Source organism: Mixophyes fleayi, chromosome 5 (assembly GCF_038048845.1).
Source record: "Mixophyes fleayi isolate aMixFle1 chromosome 5, aMixFle1.hap1, whole genome shotgun sequence".
Taxonomy (NCBI): Eukaryota; Metazoa; Chordata; class Amphibia; order Anura; family Limnodynastidae; genus Mixophyes; species Mixophyes fleayi.
In genome coordinates, this window is record NC_134406.1 from 203,509,175 (window position 1) to 203,531,857 (window position 22,683).

Genomic DNA, 22,683 nt, shown 5'->3' on the forward strand with positions numbered 1-22,683 from the left:
GTTAGAGCAATTGCAAGAAGAATATTGGATTCTCTGTCCCTGCTCTAATCAGCCTGTGACTACACCCTGCTCTCTCCCTCTGTCAAATGGCGATGGATTGCTGTGAAGGCGTGTATTTATAATGTTGAAGTATCGCGAGAACTGAGCCCCGAGATCCGACGACGTCACGATGACATTCGGCTTCGATTTGGATTCGGAACGAGCGGGAGAGTACCGAGCTGCTCAGCTCGGTACTCGGATACCCAAAGTTCGGGTGGGTTTGGTTCTCGGGGAACCGGACCCGCCCATCTCTAATTTCTACACTGAAATTTAAAGTTGATCTAGGACATACCCTGTCCCAACTATAAATCTGTCCCCACATTTTAAATTCATCTCCCCATCCCATGTAACATGTTTTTGCCAAGGTGTAAAGTTACTCCATTTTTTTGCTTTGCTTTCCTTAATGACTCAGGCCTGTCATGTTTAAAGTGTAAGCTACAAGTTTAAGCTAAAGTCTACATTGGCACTGTTTATTGTTGAGATAGGCTTCAATTACAATTATTATTATATTTTATTTATATGGCACCACAAGGTGTCTGCAATGCCGTACACAATACAAACAATAGACCATACAGGGAAAACAGTATAGAACAACTAGCAATACCATGACTTCAGAGGCTCCAGGCATAACAATTATAGTGAAGTTGGAGTAGGTAAAGAGACAGGAGGAAAGAGGGCCCTGCTCATAAGAGCTTAGATTATAAAGGGAGGGCAAGCAGACGCCTGGCACAAAGGGAGTCAGTAGAGGGGATCAAGCACAGGAGGAGCGAGGTGATGTGAGCGAGTGTGGAGAGAGGAGCGAGATGACAAGACTGAGTATAGAGAGAAGGTTAAGTGGAAGGCTGGTAGGCTTTAAGGAAGAGGTGAGTTTTAAGAGCCTATTTGAAGACTTCAATCATAATAATGCAAATGTTCTTGATTAGCTTAAGCCTCCTTCATTTCCATCATCTTATCACTGTAAATCTAATGGAATATAATGATTAATGAGCCAATAGTGGTGTTAATAGCCTAGATAGTCTTAGTCTGGCTTGTTAAGTGAATAGTGCAAGAGATATCTGCCTGTTTTGCAATAGATCTGTATATACAGTGGGGGTCATTTTATTTTATTGGACGGCACAGCATCTATTTTTCTAACATCATGCACATTATTTTGTACCTTTTGTGTAGTAAAAAAAACATAAAATATATATTCATTTATGTAACGCTGATGTCCATTTAATTTAATGTGTGCAAGAGTAGCAAAATAAGGTTCAAGCGAGTAGTACATTACAAGAAAACAGAGGAAGTTAAATTTAATGACGGGGTAAGTGTCCAAATGGTGTTTTCACCTGACTTTGTTACCTTTGCGTCACATATAGAGGAGAATGACAGATTACAAAGCACACACAATGAAAGCACTGGTGCATCTAAATAGACAGGTAGTTTCAGTGTAAATTGTGATGTGTATCTAAGAGTATACGTAGATTAAAGGCACAAAAGCAGACACCATAGCGCCAAACAAGGTGAACACATTTGTGATGTGTTCAGTCATTTATGACCCCCAGTGATTTTAAATCAATAGATCAGGAAAAACCTTAACTGGACATGATTAGAAATGTTGGTAGGTCACTATGTTGTGTTCAAAATCCTACAATACATTTCTTCTTATATGTACTGCTGAAAAAGTGACAGGATTTTAAGGACTGTGTTTGCATTGCAGCCTATTTTTACTATGAGTGCACAACAGAACCAGCTAAAAAATATGGAGGGACACTTATACAAGTCATTTTTGAGGTCTCACAACAAGGACACGGTAAGTAAATGACTTATATGAATGTCATATTTCTTACATGTCATGTAAAATGATGTACTTAGTTTTCCAGATGTGTATATTGCAGTAACTAATAAAAAAACAACCAAAGAACACTTAATTACTATCAGGACTAAAACATTCTGCTTGTTTCAGTGGAGTTTTTTCCAAACAGCTTCAGCATCTCCTGGTTTAATCTAGTCACAAATATTAATATAGGCTATAGAGAGTAGGGGGGGCGGGTTACCTTCTTGGGTATTCCCCTTTCTGGGCAACAGGTATACACTCTCTTTTATATAAATATGATCTTTTCTTTTAATAATATTTTTATTTCAGAAAAATAAAACACCAAAGGTTCAATAGTTTGTCTATGTACAATAGACTACCTCAGGAACCAGAAAGGTGATATTACTAAAATTAAAAAAAAAGTTCTAGAGACTATGGTGGCAGGGAATGCATGAGCAGAGGAGTTGTGAATAGTATGGTGACAGGGAATACATGAGGAGAGCAGAGGAGTTGTGAATAGTATGGTGACAGGGAATACATGAGGAGAGCAGAGGAGTTTGGAATAGTATGGTGACACGGAATACATGAGTAGAGCAGAGGAGTTGTGAATAGTATGGTGACAGGGATTACATGAGGAGAGCAGAGGAGTTGTGAATAGTATGGTGACATGGAATACATGAGGAGAGCAGAGGAGTTGTGAATAGTATGGTGACAGGGAATACATGAGGAGAGCAGAGGAGTTTGGAATAGTATGGTGACATGGAATACATGAGGAGAGCAGAGGAGTTGTGAATAGTATGGTGACAGGGATTACATAAGGAGAGCAGAGGAGTTGTGAATAGTATGGTGACAGGGAATACATGAGGAGAGCAGAGGAGTTGTGAATAGTATGGTGACAGGGAATACATGAGGAGAGCAGAGGAGTTGTGAATAGTATGGTGACAGGGAATACATGAGGAGAGCAGAGGAGTTTGGAGTAGTATGGTGACACGGAATACATGAGGAGAGCAGAGGAGTTGTGAATAGTATGGTGACAGGGATTACATGAGGAGAGCAGAGGAGTTGTGAATAGTATGGTGACATGGAATACATGAGGAGAGCAGAGGAGTTGTGAATAGTATGGTGACAGGGAATACATGAGGAGAGCAGAGGAGTTTGGAATAGTATGGTGACAGGGAATACATGAGGAGAGCAGAGGAGTTGTGAATAGTATGGTGACAGGGATTACATGAGGAGAGCAGAGGAGTTGTGAATAGTATGGTGACATGGAATACATGAGGAGAGCAGAGGAGTTGTGAATAGTATGGTGACAGGGAATACATGAGGAGAGCAGAGGAGTTGTGAATAGTATGGTGACATGGATTACATGAGGAGAGCAGAGGAGTTGTGAATAGTATGGTGACATGGAATACATGAGGAGAGCAGAGGAGTTGGGAATAGTATGGGGACTGGGAATACATGAGGAGAGCAGAGGAGTTGTGAATAGTATGGTGACATGGAATACATGAGGAGAGCAGAGGAGTTGGGAATAGTATGGTGACTGGGAATACATGAGGAGAGCAGAGGAGTTGGGAATAGTATGGTGACAGGGAATACATGAGGAGAGCAGAGGAGTTGTGAATAGTATGGTGACATGGATTACATGAGGAGAGCAGAGGAGTTGTGAATAGTATGATGACAGGGATTACATGAGGAGAGCAGAGGAGTTGTGAATAGTATGGTGACATGGAATACATGAGGAGAGCAGAGGAGTTGGGAATAGTATGGTGACATGGATTACATGAGGAGAGCAGAGGAGTTGCGAATAGTATGGTGACTGGAAATACATGAGGAGAGCAGAGGAGTTGTGAATAGTATGGTGACATGGATTACATGAGGAGAGCAGAGGAGTTGTGAATAGTATGGTGACAGGGATTACATGAGGAGAGCAGAGGAGTTGTAAATAGTATGGTGACAGGGAATACATGAGGAGAGCAGAGGAGATGTGAATAGTATGGTGACTGGGAATACATGAGGAGAGCAGAGGAGTTGTGAATAGTATGGTGACTGGGATTACATGAGGAGAGCAGAGGAGTTGTGAATAGTATGGTGACATGGAATACATGAGGAGAGCAGAGGAGTTGTGAATAGTATGGTGACAGGGAATACATGAGGAGAGCAGAGGAGTTGTGAATAGTATGGTGACATGGATTACATGAGGAGAGCAGAGGAGTTGTGAATAGTATGGTGACATGGAATACATGAGGAGAGCAGAGGAGTTGGGAATAGTATGGTGACTGGGAATACATGAGGAGAGCAGAGGAGTTGTGAATAGTATGGTGACATGGAATACATGAGGAGAGCAGAGGAGTTGGGAATATTATGGTGACTGGGAATACATGAGGAGAGCAGAGGAGTTGGGAATAGTATGGTGACAGGGAATACATGAGGAGAGCAGAGGAGTTGTGAATAGTATGGTGACATGGATTACATGAGGAGAGCAGAGGAGTTGTGAATAGTATGATGACAGGGATTACATGAGGAGAGCAGAGGAGTTGTGAATAGTATGGTGACATGGTATACATGAGGAGAGCAGAGGAGTTGTGAATAGTATGGTGACAGGGATTACATGAGGAGAGCAGAGGAGTTGTGAATAGTATGGTGACAAGGAATACATGAGGAGAGCAGAGGAGTTGTGAATAGTATGGTGACAGGGAATACATGAGGAGAGCAGAGGAGTTTGGAATAGTATGGTGACAGGGAATACATGAGGAGAGCAGATGAGTTGTGAATAGTATGGTGACAGGGATTACATGAGGAGAGCAGAGGAGTTGTGAATAGTATGGTGACATGGAATACATGAGGAGAGCAGAGGAGTTGTGAATAGTATGGTGACAGGGAATACATGAGGAGAGCAGAGGAGTTGTGAATAGTATGGTGACATGGATTACATGAGGAGAGCAGAGGAGTTGTGAATAGTATGGTGACATGGAATACATGAGGAGAGCAGAGGAGTTGTGAATAGTATGGTGACAGGGAATACATGAGGAGAGCAGAGGAGTTGTGAATAGTATGGTGACAGGGAATACATGAGGAGAGCAGAGGAGTTGTGAATAGTATGGTGACAGGGAATACATGAGGAGAGCAGAGGAGTTTAGAGTAGTATGGTGACACGGAATACATGAGGAGAGCAGAGGAGTTGTGAATAGTATGGTGACAGGGATTACATGAGGAGAGCAGAGGAGTTGTGATTAGTATGGTGACATGGAATACATGAGGAGAGCAGAGGAGTTTGGAATAGTATGGTGACAGGGAATACATGAGGAGAGCAGATGAGTTGTGAATAGTATGGTGACAGGGATTACATGAGGAGAGCAGAGGAGTTGTGAATAGTATGGTGACATGGAATACATGAGGAGAGCAGAGGAGTTGTGAATAGTATGGTGACAGGGAATACATGAGGAGAGCAGAGGAGTTGTGAATAGTATGGTGACATGGATTACATGAGGAGAGCAGAGGAGTTGTGAATAGTATGGTGACATGGAATACATGAGGAGAGCAGAGGAGTTGTGAATAGTATGGTGACAGGGAATACATGAGGAGAGCAGAGGAGTTGTGAATAGTATGGTGACAGGGAATACATGAGGAGAGCAGAGGAGTTGTGAATAGTATGGTGACAGGGAATACATGAGGAGAGCAGAGGAGTTTAGAGTAGTATGGTGACACGGAATACATGAGGAGAGCAGAGGAGTTGTGAATAGTATGGTGACAGGGATTACATGAGGAGAGCAGAGGAGTTGTGATTAGTATGGTGACATGGAATACATGAGGAGAGCAGAGGAGTTGTGAATAGTATGGTGACCGGGAATACATGAGGAGAGCAGAGGAGTTTGGAATAGTATGGTGACAGGGAATACATGAGGAGAGCAGAGGAGTTGTGAATAGTATGGTGACAGGGATTACATGAGGAGAGCAGAGGAGTTGTGAATAGTATGGTGACATGGAATACATGAGGAGAGCAGAGGAGTTGTGAATAGTATGGTGACAGGGAATACATGAGGAGAGCAGAGGAGTTGGGAATAGTATGGTGACTGGGAATACATGAGGAGAGCAGAGGAGTTGTGAATAGTATGGTGACATGGAATACATGAGGAGAGCAGAGGAGTTGGGAATAGTATGGTGACTGGGAATACATGAGAAGAGCAGAGGAGTTGGGAATAGTATGGTGACAGGGAATACATGAGGAGAGCAGAGGAGTTGTGAATAGTATGGTGACATGGATTACATGAGGAGAGCAGAGGAGTTGTGAATAGTATGATGACAGGGATTACATGAGGAGAGCAGAGGAGTTGTGAATAGTATGGTGACATGGAATACATGAGGAGAGCAGAGGAGTTGGGAATAGTATGGTGACATGGATTACATGAGGAGAGCAGAGGAGTTGCGAATAGTATGGTGACTGGAAATACATGAGGAGAGCAGAGGAGTTGTGAATAGTATGGTGACATGGATTACATGAGGAGAGCAGAGGAGTTGTGAATAGTATGGTGACAGGGATTACATGAGGAGAGCAGAGGAGTTGGGAATAGTATGGTGACAGGGAATACATGAGGAGAGCAGAGGAGTTGTGAATAGTATGGTGACAGGGATTACATAAGGAGAGCAGAGGAGTTGGGAATAGTATGGTGACTGGGAATACATGAGCAGAGCAGAGGAGTTGTGAATAGTATGGTGACAGGGATTACATGAGGAGAGCAGAGGAGTTGGGAATAGTATGGTGACTGGGAATACATGAGCAGAGCAGAGGAGTTGGGAATAGTATAGTGACAGGGATTACATGAGGAGAGCAGAGGAGTTGGGAATAGTATAGTGACAGGGAATACATGAGGAGAGCAGAGGAGTTGTGAATAGTATGGTGACAGGGAATACATGAGGAGAGCAGAGGAGTTGTGAATAGTATGGTGACAGGGATTACATGAGGAGAGCAGAGGAGTTGGGAATAGTATGGTGACTGGGAATACATGAGCAGAGCAGAGGAGTTGGGAATAGTATAGTGACAGGGATTACATGAGGAGAGCAGAGGAGTTGGGAATAGTATAGTGACAGGGAATACATGAGGAGAGCAGAGGAGTTGTGAATAGTATGGTGACTGGGAATACATGAGGAGAGCAGAGGAGTTGTGAATAGTATGGTGACAGGGATTACATGAGGAGAGCAGAGGAGTTGGGAATAGTATGGTGACTGGGAATACATGAGCAGAGCAGAGGAGTTGGGAATAGTATAGTGACAGGGATTACATGAGGAGAGCAGAGGAGTTGGGAATAGTATAGTGACAGGGAATACATGAGGAGAGCAGAGGAGTTGTGAATAGTATGGTGTCAGGGATTACATGAGGAGAGCAGAGGAGTTGGGAATAGTATAGTGACAGGGAATACATGAGGAGAGCAGAGGAGTTGTGAATAGTATGGTGACAGGGATTACATGAGGAGAGCAGAGGAGTTGTGAATAGTATGGTGACAGGGAATACATGAGGAGAGCAGAGGAGTTGTGAATAGTATGGTGACAGGGAATACATGAGGAGAGCAGAGGAGTTGGGAATAGTATGGTGACTGGGAATACATGAGGAGAGCAGAGGAGTTGTTAATAGTATGGTGACAGGGATTACATGAGGAGAGCAGAGGAGTTGTGAATAGTATGGTGACAGGGATTACATGAGGAGAGCAGAGGAGTTGGGAATAGTATGGTGACAGGGATTACATGAGGAGAGCAGAGGAGTTGGGAATAGTATGGTGACAGGGATTACATGAGGAGAGCAGAGGAGTTGTGAATAGTATGGTGACAGGGATTACATGAGGAGAGCAGAGGAGTTGTGAATAGTATGGTGACAGGGAATACATGAGGAGAGCAGAGGAGTTGGGAATAGTATGGTGACTGGGAATACATGAGGAGAGCAGAGGAGTTGTTAATAGTATGGTGACAGGGAATACATGAGGAGAGCAGAGGAGTTGTGAATAGTATGGTGACAGGGAATACATGAGGAGAGCAGAGGAGTTGGGAATAGTATGGTGACTGGGAATACATGAGGAGAGCAGAGGAGTTGTTAATAGTATGGTGACAGGGAATACATGAGGAGAACAGAGGAGTTGTGAATAGTATGGTGACAGGGATTACATGAGGAGAGCAGAGGAGTTGTGAATAGTATGGTGACAGGGATTACATGAGGAGAGCAGAGGGGTTGGGAATAGTATGGTGACAGGGAATACATGAGGAGAGCAGAGGAGTTGTGAATAGTATGGTGACAGGGATTACATGAGGAGAGCAGAGGAGTTGGGAATAGTATGGTGACATGGATTACATGAGGAGAGCAGAGGAGTTGGGAATAGTATGATGACTGGGATTACATGAGGAGAGCAGAGGAGTTGTGAATAGTATGGTGACAGGGAATACATGAGGAGAGCAGAGGAGTTGTGAATAGTACGGTGTCAGGGAATACATGAGGAGAGCAGAGGAGTTGTGAATAGTATGATGACTGGGATTACATGAGGAGAGCAGAGGAGTTGTGAATAGTATGGTGACAGGGAATACATGAGGAGAGCAGAGGAATTGTGAATAGTACGGTGTCAGGGAATACATGAGGAGAGCAGAGGAGTTGTGAATAGTATGGTGACAGGGATTACATGAGGAGAGCAGAGGAGTTGTGAATAGTATGGTGACTGGGAATACATGAGGAGAGCAGAGGAGTTGTGAATAGTACGGTGTCAGGGAATACATGAGGAGAGCAGAGGAGTTGTGAATAGTATGGTGTCAGGGAATACATGAGGAGAGCAGAGGAGTTGTGAATAGTATGGTGAATAGTATGGTGACAGGGAATACATGAGGAGAGCAGAGGAGTTGGGAATAGTATGATGACAGGGATTACATGAGGAGAGCAGAGGAGTTGTAAAATAGTGCTGGAAATAAGATAACTCTGTGCAATTGATAACTGACAAAAGGGCTATATCACGTCATGTCCAGATGTGGCCCCATTAATTCAGTAGTGATGGTGCTGGCTAACCTGGAACACCAGTCTCCACTGGGGACCAACACAACAGAGTAATATACTTTGCTGCAGGAAACCTACAGGTTGGAGCCTCCAGGCTAATCTTTCTAGTAGTGCTGATAGACATGAGAATGATAGGTACAGGTCAAGGTCAGGGCTTGCAGCTGAGGTTATACAGACCGCACTAGTTCATAGAGTGGTTAAAAGATTCAACGTTCAGGATTCAGTACAATTGCCAAAGGGGGTTCCCTAAGCAAGATATGGCTAGCAATTGGGGCTAGTTTGGCTCTGCATTATATGACTGGCATTGGATGGAATGACCTTTGCACAGATAAATTTGAGGATAAAGCCAAATATTCATAGCTTAGGAGTTTAGGTACATTCCTATCTTAGGTATATAACTACAGTCAAGTCCATAAATATTGTGACATCGACACAATTCTCATATTTTGGGCTCTACACCACCACAATTGATTTGAAATGAAACTAACAAGATGTGCTTTAACTGCAGACTTTCAGCTTTGATTTGAGGGTATTTACATCCAAATCACATGAACAGTGTAGGAAGTACAACGGTTTCTATATGTGCCTCCCACTTTTTAAGGGACTAATGACTAGATTTACTAAGCTGCGAGTTTGAAAATGTGGGGATGTTGCCTATAGCAACCAATCAGATTCTAGCTGTCATTTATTTAGTACCTTCTACAAAATGACAGCTAGAATCTGATTGGTTGCTATAGGCAACATCCCCACTTTTTCAAACCCGCAGCTTAGTAAATCTAGCCCCAAAAGTAATGGGACAAACTAAACAATCCTACATCAAACTTTCACTTTTTAATACTTTGTTGCAAATCCTTTGCAGACAATTACAGCCTGAAGTCTGGAACGCATAGACATCACCAGACGCTGAGTTTCATCGCTGGTGATGCTCTGCCAGGCCTCTACTGAAAATGTCTTCAGTTCCTGCTTGTTCTTGGGGCATTTTCCCTTCAATTTTGTCTTCATCAAGTGAAATGCATGCCCAATCGAATTCAGGTCAGGTGATTGACTTGGCCATTGCATAACATTCCACTTGTTAGCCTTAAAAAAAACTCTTTGGTTGCTTTTGCAGTATGCTTCGGGTCTTTGTCCATCTGCACTGTGAAGCGCCGTCCAATGAGTTCTGAAGCATTTGACTGAATATGAGCAGATAATATTGCCATAAACACTTCAGAATTCATCCTGCTGCTTTTGTCAGCAGTCACATCATCAATAAATACAAAGGAACCAGGTCCATTGGCAGCCATACATGCCCACGCCATCACACTACCACCACCATGCTTCACTGATGAGGTGGTATTTTTTGGATCATGAGCAGTTTCTTTCCTTCTCCATACTCTTCTCTTCCCATCAATCTGGTACAAGTTGATCTTTGTCTCATGTGTCCATAGGATGTTGTTCCAAAACTGTAATGGCTTTTTTAGATGTTGTTTGGCAAACTCTAATCTGGTCTTCCTGATTTTGTGGCTCACAAATGGTTTACATCTTGTGGTGAACCCTCTATGTTCACTCTTGTGAAGTCTTCTCTTGATTGTTGACTTTGACACATATACACCTACCTCCTGGAGAGTGTTCTTGATTTGGCCAACTGTTTTGAAGGGGTTTTTCTTCACCAGGGAAAAAAAATATCTGTCATCCACCACAGTTGTTTTCCGTGGTCTTCCGGGTCTTTTGGTGTTGCTGAGCTCTCCGGTGCGTTCTTTTTTTTTTAAGAATGTTCCAAACAGTTGATTTGGCCACACCTAATGTTTTTGCTATCTCTCTGATGGGTTTGTTTTGATTTTTCAGCCTAATGATGGCTTGCTTCACTGATAGTGACAGCTCTTTGGATCTCATATTGAGATTCGACAGCAACAGATTCCAAATGCAAATGTCACACCTAGAATCAACTCCAGACCTTTTACCTGCTTAATTAATGATGAAATAACGAGGTAATAGCCCACACCTGTCCATGAAATAGCTTTTGAGTTGATTGTCCCATTACTTTTGGTCCCTTAAAAAGTGGGAGGCACATATAGAAACTGTTGTAATTCCTACACAGTTCACCTGATTTGGATGTAAATACCCCGAAATTAAAGCTGAAAGTCTGCAGTAAATGCACATCTTGTTAGCTTCATTTCAAATCCATTATGGTGGTGTATAGAGCCCAAAATATGAGAATTGTGTCGATGTTCCAATATTTATGGACTTGACTGTATATTTCCAGCCTATGTATATAGCTATATACTAGGAATATGAGAATTCATTGTCTAATTAATTTGTGCAGAGGTGCTGGGTATGTACGATGATGATGGTGGTTTACAGCGTATAATAATAATAATGGCCATTTTTAAGAGAAAACAATGGTGGTTGTTGGCTGGGTGTGAGAATGATAGCCATTTGCGGTGTATGTGCCATGTTTTAGTATGGAATGTTTGTGTAAAGGTATGTTTTGATATATGAAAAATGTAGTGTTTATTTATATCATTTTTGCACTAACCTGCTTCTCTGGAACATCATAGACTGGCATTTTCTTCTGTCCATTACAGAATAAATCGCCTCAAAATATTAGTATGTATAACATGCAAACATTACATTGCAAAAGTCTCACTAACAACTACTTGGTGAATTGAAGTGGTCTGTAAATAATATATGTAGCAAAATATTTTAATAATGCTGCTCCGAAATAAAGTCCCTTACTTGGAACAGTTACATCTACAGGGAGAGTAGGTGAAAGTAGAGAGACTCTCAACATACAGGACTGGATTTGCAAATGTAGAAGGGAACCTACCGGTAATACACAAAAGCGGTTCCTGGCCACCTACAATCCTAGAAATCATTTACAAGCTGACAGTGAATACTTTCCCCTTTTGTACAATGCTCATTGTACCACTGACCTTGCTAATGTGTATTGCTAAGTGTGATGAGCAGTTTATACTCTGCAACTTGATTATGATAGAATGCTTTTTGGAATTCTCGTTGCACTGTTTTAGATGAAACTGGTTGTTTGTGCCACAAGTTGAAACTTGTAGCCAATTAATCTGTGGCTTGTCACCTGTTTTACTTTGCCCTTCAAATTAATGTATATATTTCACTGAAGCTCCTACCAGACGTTCCCCAACAGCCACCCTTCTGTCCTCTTGCAACCATGATAGCCATATGGGGAAATCACAATGATTCTGAGGGCCATATGCATTCACAGGCCATCCTCAACCTTTGGTTTACACATTTGTTTTAATTTTGTATTTAGTTACTAATTAACTGCAATGTAACATAACACCACCTACACCCAACTGCAACATACACTTCACATCCAGACACACTTCCAGTGTGTATAATGCACTTTGAAGTTAGCAGAAACTAAATAATTACATGATTTCACAGCATTCATCAACCGGGTCAAATTTGCTTGTCCACACAATAGAAAATAGCTAATAATTTGTAACTAAAGGCGTTATTAGAACATATTGTTACTTCGTGGTGCACCTCTTCAAAGAGGACATGTCTAAATAGAGTAAAGTAATGTAGGAAGTAAAGAAAACAAACAGTGCAAGTGGTACAAGTGATTGACATAAAACCTCAATTATTGTGCAGCCAGAATAAAATCACTCCCTTAAAACTTCACGGTGACAGTCGTCAATTGTTATTTCACAGGTATTAAGACTGTTAGAATCTGTAAAAAATAGGATTAGCACAGGATTAGTGCACTGCGTTAAGCAAAAATGATTGGCTACATAACAAAAAAAATTAAAAACTTATCTGTATTACTTCTGATATCCCTGAAGCTACTGCATTATATGTTGGCAGACTGTTTAACAGATATTAGTCATTTAGGTCTCACAGAATAAGAAAACGGCATACATGGTTAGTGCAATGTCATGAATAAATAAGAAGAAAATATACATACATAACTATAATGAAAACAGCTTACCTGGGTGATGTTGGTGGCATAGGCCATCTGTAGGAGGAAGTCCTCCCTGACTCACTCCTACATGCAGAATTTGTATATAGCCAATATGCAGATGCATTCATTTGAACTGTTTTATTGTAACACTTTAATGGAACAATGTGAAATGGATGGTTCCTGTAGAATTATAAATAATAGTTTATTATTTTTGCAGTCTGCCCTCCAGTTTCTGGAAGGATATGGACCCGAAGATATTACCATTGCAGAATTAGAGGGAAATTCCAACTCTTTATGGACCATTAGCCCACCCAGTAGACAGATGATGATAGACAGCCTTATTGACTTGAAGCATGAATTCACGCTTGTTGTTTTTTGGACCATTCAGAGGTAAGTGGGTGGACAGACAAATACACACTGGATTTCCATATAACATATTGCCACTGCATTATATTCATTGAACAATCTGAATGTATTTAAAATGATCATATTCCACAAATTATAACTTTAATAACATGAGCATTACCATCCAACACTAAACGTTTATTTTAAATAATGAATTGGAAAGCATTGGGTGTGAAAAGGAAAATATCTCCAATTCTGGTTTAAGCTATAACTCTCTATAGTCATTACAGGGATAAATAAGTCAGCAGTGAACATTATTAAGGGACTGTGATTGCCCATCTCTGTGAGTAGAAAGGACCAACATTAACATAGTGTGCTTATTTTCTGCACACCAATCTAGAAACGTGAGTCTTGGAGCTAAAGCAGAGTTCACCGGTGAGAAACATACCATCGTTTTGAAGCGTGAAACAAGACTGGAAATTGCTGATATGATGAGCTCGAACAAAACAACACCCGTGTAAGTATGCAATACATTTAGAAAAAACACAATTGGTTTCTTAGTGACCATTTGCATTGATTTCCATAAAGTAGTTATGGTAGATGTGGTATGGTAGACACAACTACTATTTAAATAATTGTGAATGTTTTTTTACCTCTAGTTCTTACAAAATAATTCTATTTATCTTTTACTTGTGGAGATATGGCTGCCAAGGTGTGACGTCTGCTCTTCTTTCATTGAAAAACCTCCTGAACTCAAACACTCTAGATATATAATTGGTAAAAATACATTTTGTGGACACAAACATTAGGTAATTCAATCTCTCCTTCATTTATTTGGAAAAATAGCTATGCGTTGGTGTATTGGTGTCTTGCCATATAGATCAATGATCTCTTTGTGAGCTAACATTTCTCATCTCATTACCAATCAAAATGAAGATAGAAGACAGAATTACCTAATACCCATGTCATGTGCATATAACCTAAGGGTAATGTTGTGTGTCAGACAACATCATGTGTCCCCGTGACCCTCTCATGAATGCAGCCTCTTGTTTCTTCAATCAGTCACTCTTAATCTTGCCACACACAGACCGACCCTGGCACCTGACCGGAACACCAAACTTCACAATCCATTCCAAATATGGCCGTATGGGGGCTCAAAATGTACAGATCTAGTTGTTGAGTGCTCATACCAAGTGACCTGATCACATGGGGGGTCTGTAAGTATGGATGTACACTGCACGCAAAAGCAGTAACATACATCTGCTGAATTTCTGATATGAAATGGGATTGGGTCTCTTCATTATTAATTCCCTATAAATATACCTTTCAGTGGTCTTTTAAACATTTTTGTAAATTGTTGCTGGGTGGTCAACCCTGCAAGGATCACTAATTTATAGGCACGTCAGAAACTTATGAAATTGATTTTGAACAGTTTTTCTTGGGCATAAAGATCTTAGGGCCTATAGGCTGTGATACTAGGTGAAGTTTACAATTCTACTGCCACATTTTATTTATTTTTTCACAGTCATTAACTACCAGTACAAAAGTCCTGTAACCTATAACAACCGATTAGTAATTATCTTGAATCTAATGCAAGGTAAATAAAGTAAACTAACTGCAAAGTACATAAATCTAGTGCTCAAAGTTTGCTCAATGTGAAAACAAAGACAACTCCTACTGCTTTTGGTATCTTGAGTTGCTATGAAACCTGGTGATGTCATGATATAATGTCACTGGGAATGACTTAAGTTGTGGTGAAAAAGATATGTGCTAAGATAGTAGAGATCAAATCTCCCCTCAGGGGCAAACTCAGAATTTCTAGAGGGGGATTTCTAAATGTTTGATTTCAGAATAAAGCAAAGCCACTTTTTTGTAATCAGATTGTTTTACTATAACAAGTTTGATTGAGTTGCAAAGTGTTACTTATTGACTTAGTGTAAGATGTAAAAGAACTGGCAATTAATATTGGCGACTACTTATCAGGTGAGTAGCACTCATACAGAAGTCTGTCATGTGACTCCCCTCCAGCCCCACTACGTGTGTGTGGGAGTCTGGGATTGGTCAATAGCAGCTGTTGCTGTGTGAAAGTGGGTACGATGCGGGGAACACTTTCAACACATGAAACAAATGTCGGTACATGAGTCAGTTTTATAGTTGAAGGGGAAAATATTAAGTATAGACCCACTCATAACGCAATAATTCTACATGAAAACCTACACTAAGGGGTATATTTACTAAACTTCAGGTTTTAAAAAGTGGAGATGTTGCCTATAGCAACCTATCAGATACTAATTATCAGTTTTTTTGTACATTCTACAAAATGACAGCTAGAGTCTGATTGTTTGCTATAGGCAACATCTCCACTTTTTTCAAACCTGCATAAAAATACCCCTAAGAATATAGAGAACAATGGAAGTGCACAGGCACATGCAAAACAGCTTTTGAAAATGTCATTAAGAGAAGTGATACTGTGCAGGTGACCATATACATAACATAGCAAAACAACTTAGAATTACATACAAATCAGAAATTGGGTAACCGATATGAAGAATAGAATTAGACAAGTAAAATGTACATAAATGTAATACAATGTTCAATACAAAGAGGCTTAAAAGAAGCCGTACATTAATATTAAACCCCACAATTCATATTAACCCTATTTACATACATTTGACCCTCTTAACAAATTAATGCTACTCTCCCAACATTAAAGCAGCAATCCAACATAGCTATTTTTTCATTATGCAGTAAGTTAAGTACCATTTAAACAAGCATTTGATAGTCATTTTTCTTGGCATTCCTCCTACAATCATTATCTCCTTTTCAAAATCTCTCTGGATGTCTGTCAGTCTCACACACAAACTCACAGCTCTCTGGATATCATGTGTTGGTAGATTGCATAAAGGAGAGGCAAGATTTTACAGTGCATAGAGCAGATTGAGCTCAGAGGGACATTCCACGAGCAATAGATCCAAGACATAAATAAATATTAATACATTAGAGCCAAAAACCAAGTAAGATCAGTAATCAGTCAGATTGGTGCATTCGCCCAAAGAAGTAGTAGTTAAACACTTTTAAAGTTTTCTTTACATATACCAGCAGCAGTTAGTTTGGTATCACTGTTGGAGCGTGGTGGATAACAGAGCCGTAACTTGAAGTTTTAGCACTTGGGGCAAGAAAAAACGCCATTAAATCACTTCCGTTACTCATTTACTGTGAAACAACTGGTTTTAACTATGCTATATTAATTTTAATTATTATGAGATTATACATTTTTGTGTTTATGAAAATTCCTTCTGGGTTATAAGAAGCAAAAATAACACATGTAACAGTAAAACGAAAATTGCCCATATATATAATAATTGAATTCTAAACCATCAAATATGAGAGCTTTTTCACACATTAATACTCAATTGTACTGCTGGTACAGTTTAATAAATTGAAGCAAATATAAAAAATAAAGATGTAAATTTATGCCTAAGGAAGAATAATTCACTTGAAAAACAAAAGCTTTGTGTGTGTTTCCTTAGAACACTTGAAAATATCTATCCATGGTACATCAAGGCACCAAGTGATTCAACAGCAAAACCCATACTGCAGCTCCTTAAAGGTAAGCCTTGTCCTCAGTAAAAGAATCATATAGTGCTTGATTTAGAGTTGCACTTAAGTGCCTTTGCACAATGTAAAGAGTGACGCACTGCACATGTGCATTCATATTTAGAGTTGCATGCAAATCCAGTACCGTAAGGTCATGCAAATGCAACATAAACATGCCCATTTTAGATGCATCTTATATTGAGTTAGACAGATCTTGAAAGATGGTGTCTACGAAATGTTAGTTTTACACCAGCCTAAACCAGGTGCAAGTTTTGGAGTTGATTGGCACATCTTTTCTCATGGAACATCATCTATACACTAGATTTAATTTTGCATGGATCTTAATATGCGTGCAACTAAAAATACAGGATTTGGAGACACATTTTGCTGACACATATTTGCTCATAGGCAAAATGTTCAACTCTAAATCAGGTTCATGGTATGTAGTTATGGTGTATGTGCAAATGTGAACACACAAATGTAATCAACCATGTGTCTCTTTTTATTTTAACAGACCAAAAATTTGTAAATATTAGTGTTTCGCTCAAGAGAAATGGTACAGGTGACGGTGCTCGAGAGTGGTGGGTTCTTAATCAAACTATGAAGTATTTTTCAGACAAGACTGGATTACAGCTAATTGTTTTCAGCGATAAAGTCAGCCCTCCTAGTCTTGGCTTTTTAGCAGGCTATGGGTAAGTATGTTTATATGAATATAGTCATGCTTGGCTATCTGCTATAATAATGGAAGCAAACTTTACTTTCTGCTGCCCCTTATTGTAATATAAGGCATGCTTAGTATATAAGGGTTACTGCTGCCACTGCAGGCTCTGAATTCCTGGCTTTAATATACTGTGACATACATTATGTAGATAAGATATATCTATATATATATATATATATATATATATATATATATATATATATATACATATACTGCACAAATTCAGTAATATTTGTAAAATTGGTAAGGATGCAATTATTATAGAGGGTATAGATATGAGAAGCCACCTCAGTGGTTCCAGCCTTTCATAATAGCCATGTGCTGATATATGGTCAAGGAGCTCTTTAGTGACTTGTAATATTTACAGTAGGTGGGATTTATTGTACATAGGTGTTCCTAATGAAGAATGGAATAGTAAAATAGCCTATATGTTCCTAAAGTTATATTTGTTCTTTTCAGAATTATGGGACTGTATGCTTCTGTGGTCCTGGTAATAGGAAAATTTGTGCGCGAATTCTTCAGTGGAATATCTCATTCGATCATGTTTGAAGAACTACCAAACGTGGACCGTATCCTGAAATTATGTACAGACATTTTCCTAGTAAGAGAGACTGGAGAATTGGAACTGGAAGAAGATTTGTATGCCAAATTAATATTCTTGTACCGCTCACCAGAAACTATGATCAAATGGACAAGAGAAAAAAATAAATAATTTTCATGAACTTAATATTCAGTTGACTTCACCTGGATTATTGAAAAGCACAATATTGTCATAGCTCTCATAAGAGCGTGGACTCTTGCATCGAAGAAGCAGTTTTCCTCTTAAAGATCCCAGTGGTACTACATTGAGCAAAGACGCTATAGAAGGTCGATTGTTTTGTTTGGTCTGAAACAAACAATATCACAGTAGCTTTATGTTGGAGGAGATACCTTAATCTTGATGCCCAAAGGTGTGACCTATTCAAAATGATCACAGGAAACAGTTCCATTTAGACTGCAACAACATCTGTTGGAATGTGCAATATGCCGCTTTAGAGTGTCATAAACCCTTGAAATTGCAATGTGCTGATCCTTTATCATCCTGATCAAGATTTGAAGCAGCAGAGGGTAATTAAGTGACATTTGCCTGTTATAGGAAAACAGATTATTTATGCATTAAAGCCTCAATGGACATACCAAAGTTAAAAATACACAGAATGACAATCTTGTTAACTGCCTTATTTTTATTTGTACAGCCCAACAGAATATTTTCATCAATCATTATTGACTTTTTCTCAGGAAAATAAAATTAAAGACTAATAACAAAATGATAATTAACAAAAGTCTTAACAGATAAAAGGCCATTTTCAACAGCTATTACCATAAATTGGATACATTCTAACTAATTGATACCCTGTTTAACCAACTGAAATGCATGTCCCAAATCCTACCTGCATTTCTAGGAGTTTGACAATTTGCTTCCAACTTTTAAAAAGTAGAAAGATAATGTTTACATGACATATTCAGATTTGCTTTTACAATGCATTTGTTTTTTATGTTCTTAGTTGTTTATACTGTTTCAAAAATGGCCTTTCTTAATTTGTTTCTAATCGCAATCATCCATGGTTTTCATCAGGAAACATTGTAGCATGAAAAAGTAGGATTAAAATAGATTAGAAATGTTTTGAGGATTTGTGGAGATATTAATTAGCAATCACTAATAATAGCGCACACCCCGTCTTCTTTGCTGTTTCCTGCTTGCCACAAGCATATAGATTTACTTTTAAACAATGTTAGCAGCCATCATTTCTTTATTTACAAGCTGCAAAAGCAAAAATACTGGATTTTGTTTTTACCTGAACATTCCTTATACCTTAATTAAGGGCTACTACTAATAAAGACTTTGTTTGAAAATTATGATATGTAAAAAATACAAAAGGCATGTACTTATGTAATTCTCCATGCGGCCCCTGTTATCTTGTGGCTGTTCGCAAATAGGTTATTATAACAATGAGCTACATAGAGTAGAATAGTTACTGCTCATTAGGTCATTGTTTCAGTCATTCTTTAAAGTGTACCTGTCACCTATACTCGGTGGAAGCAGATGGTTTGTAGAGTAAGCCTATATCCATGATAATGAGGCGTAAGCTGTATTATAATATAGGCTGCTTCATATCGGTTTGTCACGCACAGTGGCTGCCTCCTCTGTGTGTAGATCACAGGAACACTTTAACAAGCATCATTTAATGGAGTAAAACAGTATGACACTGAACTGTACAGTTATCAGTAGTAGTGTGGGATCAATAGTATAACAGTAAATAAAATAACCCTTACAGTCTAAGATCTAACCTACTGTTCAATTTCGTGTTATAGCTTATTATCCTTATCACCAAAACAACATTCAATAAATCTGTTCTCTAGCTTGCTGCTATTAAGTGGAGTCTCCCATATATATACTATATGAAAGTTTGAGAGAATGTTTTAACCACTAAATTCTAGCCAAAACAGTCATCATGGTGTAAAAAAGTGATGCGCTGCTTCCCTAAAAGTTACAATGACCTTAAGAGTATTTATTTCTCTACGTTGTTGACTAAAGCAAACTGTTTTACTTCCTTGAATCCCACAATGCATGATTAAACAGTAGGTGCTATGGTCATATAACTGCGGTATCATTTTACTGACAATGGATGAAGTTTGTAGAATAATATTTGCGTGACATGGGACTTTTCCAATGGCTGCTTTTTTTCTTACAAAGAAAACATTTTAAAATAAATTTTTTTCACAATCTGTTTTTGTCATAAATCTTAACACTAGACACAGCCACAGATTAATGTAAGTAAAGGAATCAAACATTGTGTGTGTGTGTGTGTGTGTTTCATGGAGGACCATGATACCTAGAAATGAGTGAGGTGGAACTTAATCTGAGAAGAGGAAGAGGAAATGTACTGTTGTCTTAGCTTTGTCAACTTATCAGAACAGTAATTTAAGAACCACTTGTTGGTACTGTGTACAATGAAGCAGGTGGTGGTGGAACTACCATCGGTGCACCGGGGCCCATGGAGATAATGGGGCCCGCTATATGGCAGATGCACAGGGTCGAGGGCCCCGGTTTCATCCTCCCCACCTCCCTGCATCAGGGCCAATAACTCGCTAGTTCCGCCTCTGGAAGCAGATGCTGTGGGGAACAGAGGATGGTCCTTTTATCCCCGAGAAAGTGTAGCTATGCACAAAATCATGTCACCATCATAGGCTGAAGTGCACACTATTCAGTCACAGATAGCGGTAAAGTCTGTTCATGTGAGTTCTACTGCAGGGAGCTGCGAAACGTGGAGCCATACCTCCCAAGTAGGCTTCTTTTGAAACCTCTCACTCTTTCCCTTGAATTTGCCTTGTCAGGTGGCTGTATAGAGCTTTATGTATAAAATCATTGATAAGCTCGCAAAAACCATCTTTGGACTTCTGAGTTTATAATAACAGTCACCCTGTACTCTAGTATACAGGGTGACTTAAGGTAAAACACTTAAGGTAAAAAAAGGAAATCTGGACAAAATAAGCTGTGCCCCCCTCTGGTCCATCCCTGCCCATATTTCCCCCAAACCCACCCAGATCCAGTCATGCCCATATTCCCACATAACCATGTCCACTTCCAGGGGTCTGCAATTCAGGACTATGGGAAGTCAGGATTGTGTGCTTCATGTAAAACATTGTTTGCCTTTAGGCCATTTGAAATGCTGGGATGTACTTGAAGTGAACAGTTGACAGCCCTGCAAGACCTTTATGTAGATATAAGATGGGCAGGGTGGGGTTCCATTCATTCCTATAGCCACTCTATGGGGTAAAGTTATCAAGCTGCGGGTTTGAAAAAGTGGAGATGTTGCCGATAGCAAACAATCAGATTCTAGCTGTCATTTTGTAGAATGTACTAAATAGATAACTAGAATCTGATTGGTTGCTATAGTCAACATCTCCACTTTTTCAAACCCGCAGCTTGATCAAGTTACCCCTATGTCTCTTCCTACCACTATGGGAGGTGATATGCAGGCACCCATCTACCATCTTGACAGGGTTTGAAGACAAACTGTTAAAGTCAAGGGTCCCTTTAGAGACACAGTTCCTGCCATTTGGAGCAAGAACCTTCAAGAAATGTTTATAGAGCTGCCATCCCATCTTGTAAGATATTATTATTAGGCATTTAATGTCTGATGTATTCATACATGAATAATATACTTTAGTCATGGGTATTAGCATGTAAAAAGTATAATTTTGCCTTGCATTGGAACAAGGGTGTTTTTGTTTTAATTATTGTACGAGCCATTATACAAAAGGCTGGTGTCATATAAGCATATTAGGGTGCTTAGTTTTGAAGCCAGAGGCCTTGAGCGGCTATAATGTTTCATGCAGTTTTACTGCAATGGAGCACACTGAACCCATGTGACAATTAAACCATGTTCTCCACTAACTGCTAGAAGTTATATTGGAAGCATCAGAACTCTATCATGCTATCATTGCTGAATTGAAGTGAATAAGTTGTATGTGACCCTATTATGTAATTCAAGTTATTGTGCAGTCATAAACTATTTTATAGCTTGAGTGAGTCTGTGCAACTTCTCTGTAGGCAAAGAGGAGATCTGTACATAAAGATGTATTAATTTAACATGTTATGTTATATTCAGGGCCAGATTAACCCGAGGTCTAACTGGGCTATAGCCCAGGGGCCTCGAGCATCCAGGGGGCCCTATAAAGTCCGCAGCAGCATTATTGATCGGTCCGGGGGCGGGGGCGCCCCCAGCCCGATCAATGCTGCTGAGCACAGTCAGTCCAGTCGCTCAGTACTCTGCTTACTGAGGAGATCTCGCGAGTGAACTCGCGCGAGATCTCCTCAGTAAGGAGCTTACAATGCGCTGGGGACGGAGGACTACAGTGACAGGTAAGCGCTTTGGGGGGGGCCCTCACGGGGGACGGGGGCGGCGGGTGGCTCACAATGGGGGCCTCACGGGGGAATGGAGGCGCCCTTAGCCCAGGGGCCTCCATTCCCTTAATCCGGCCCTGGTTATATTACACTTTCCTGAACATGTCTTGGTTAAATGTACAAACAAAATATTATGTCTATGTTTTTAGGGACTAAATACAGTGTTTGCTTGTTATACTGTCAACTTGAAACAAAAGCCAAATTGTTGCTATGGCACATGCGGTGTTACATAGAATGTCCCTTGAATTAATATATTTAAATGGGAAAAAATAAATAGGTTGCAATAAGGTCCACAAAA

At 39.9% G+C, this 22,683-nt stretch overlaps 1 protein-coding gene across 1 annotated transcript in view; it reads left to right on the plus strand.

The window, feature by feature from the left end:
* The window catches only part of PIEZO2 (piezo type mechanosensitive ion channel component 2), a 377,083-nt gene extending 356,880 nt beyond the window's left edge, over positions 1–20,203 (plus strand). The window contains exons 49-54 of the mRNA XM_075213287.1: positions 1,739–1,831; positions 12,992–13,164; positions 13,520–13,636; positions 16,650–16,729; positions 17,231–17,408; positions 17,897–20,203. Coding sequence (XP_075069388.1) covers positions 1,739–1,831; positions 12,992–13,164; positions 13,520–13,636; positions 16,650–16,729; positions 17,231–17,408; positions 17,897–18,149 — 894 coding nt within the window. The 3' untranslated portion in view covers positions 18,150–20,203. The remainder of the gene's footprint in view (positions 1–1,738; positions 1,832–12,991; positions 13,165–13,519; positions 13,637–16,649; positions 16,730–17,230; positions 17,409–17,896) is intronic.
* The last annotated feature ends 2,480 nt before the right edge of the window (positions 20,204–22,683 follow it).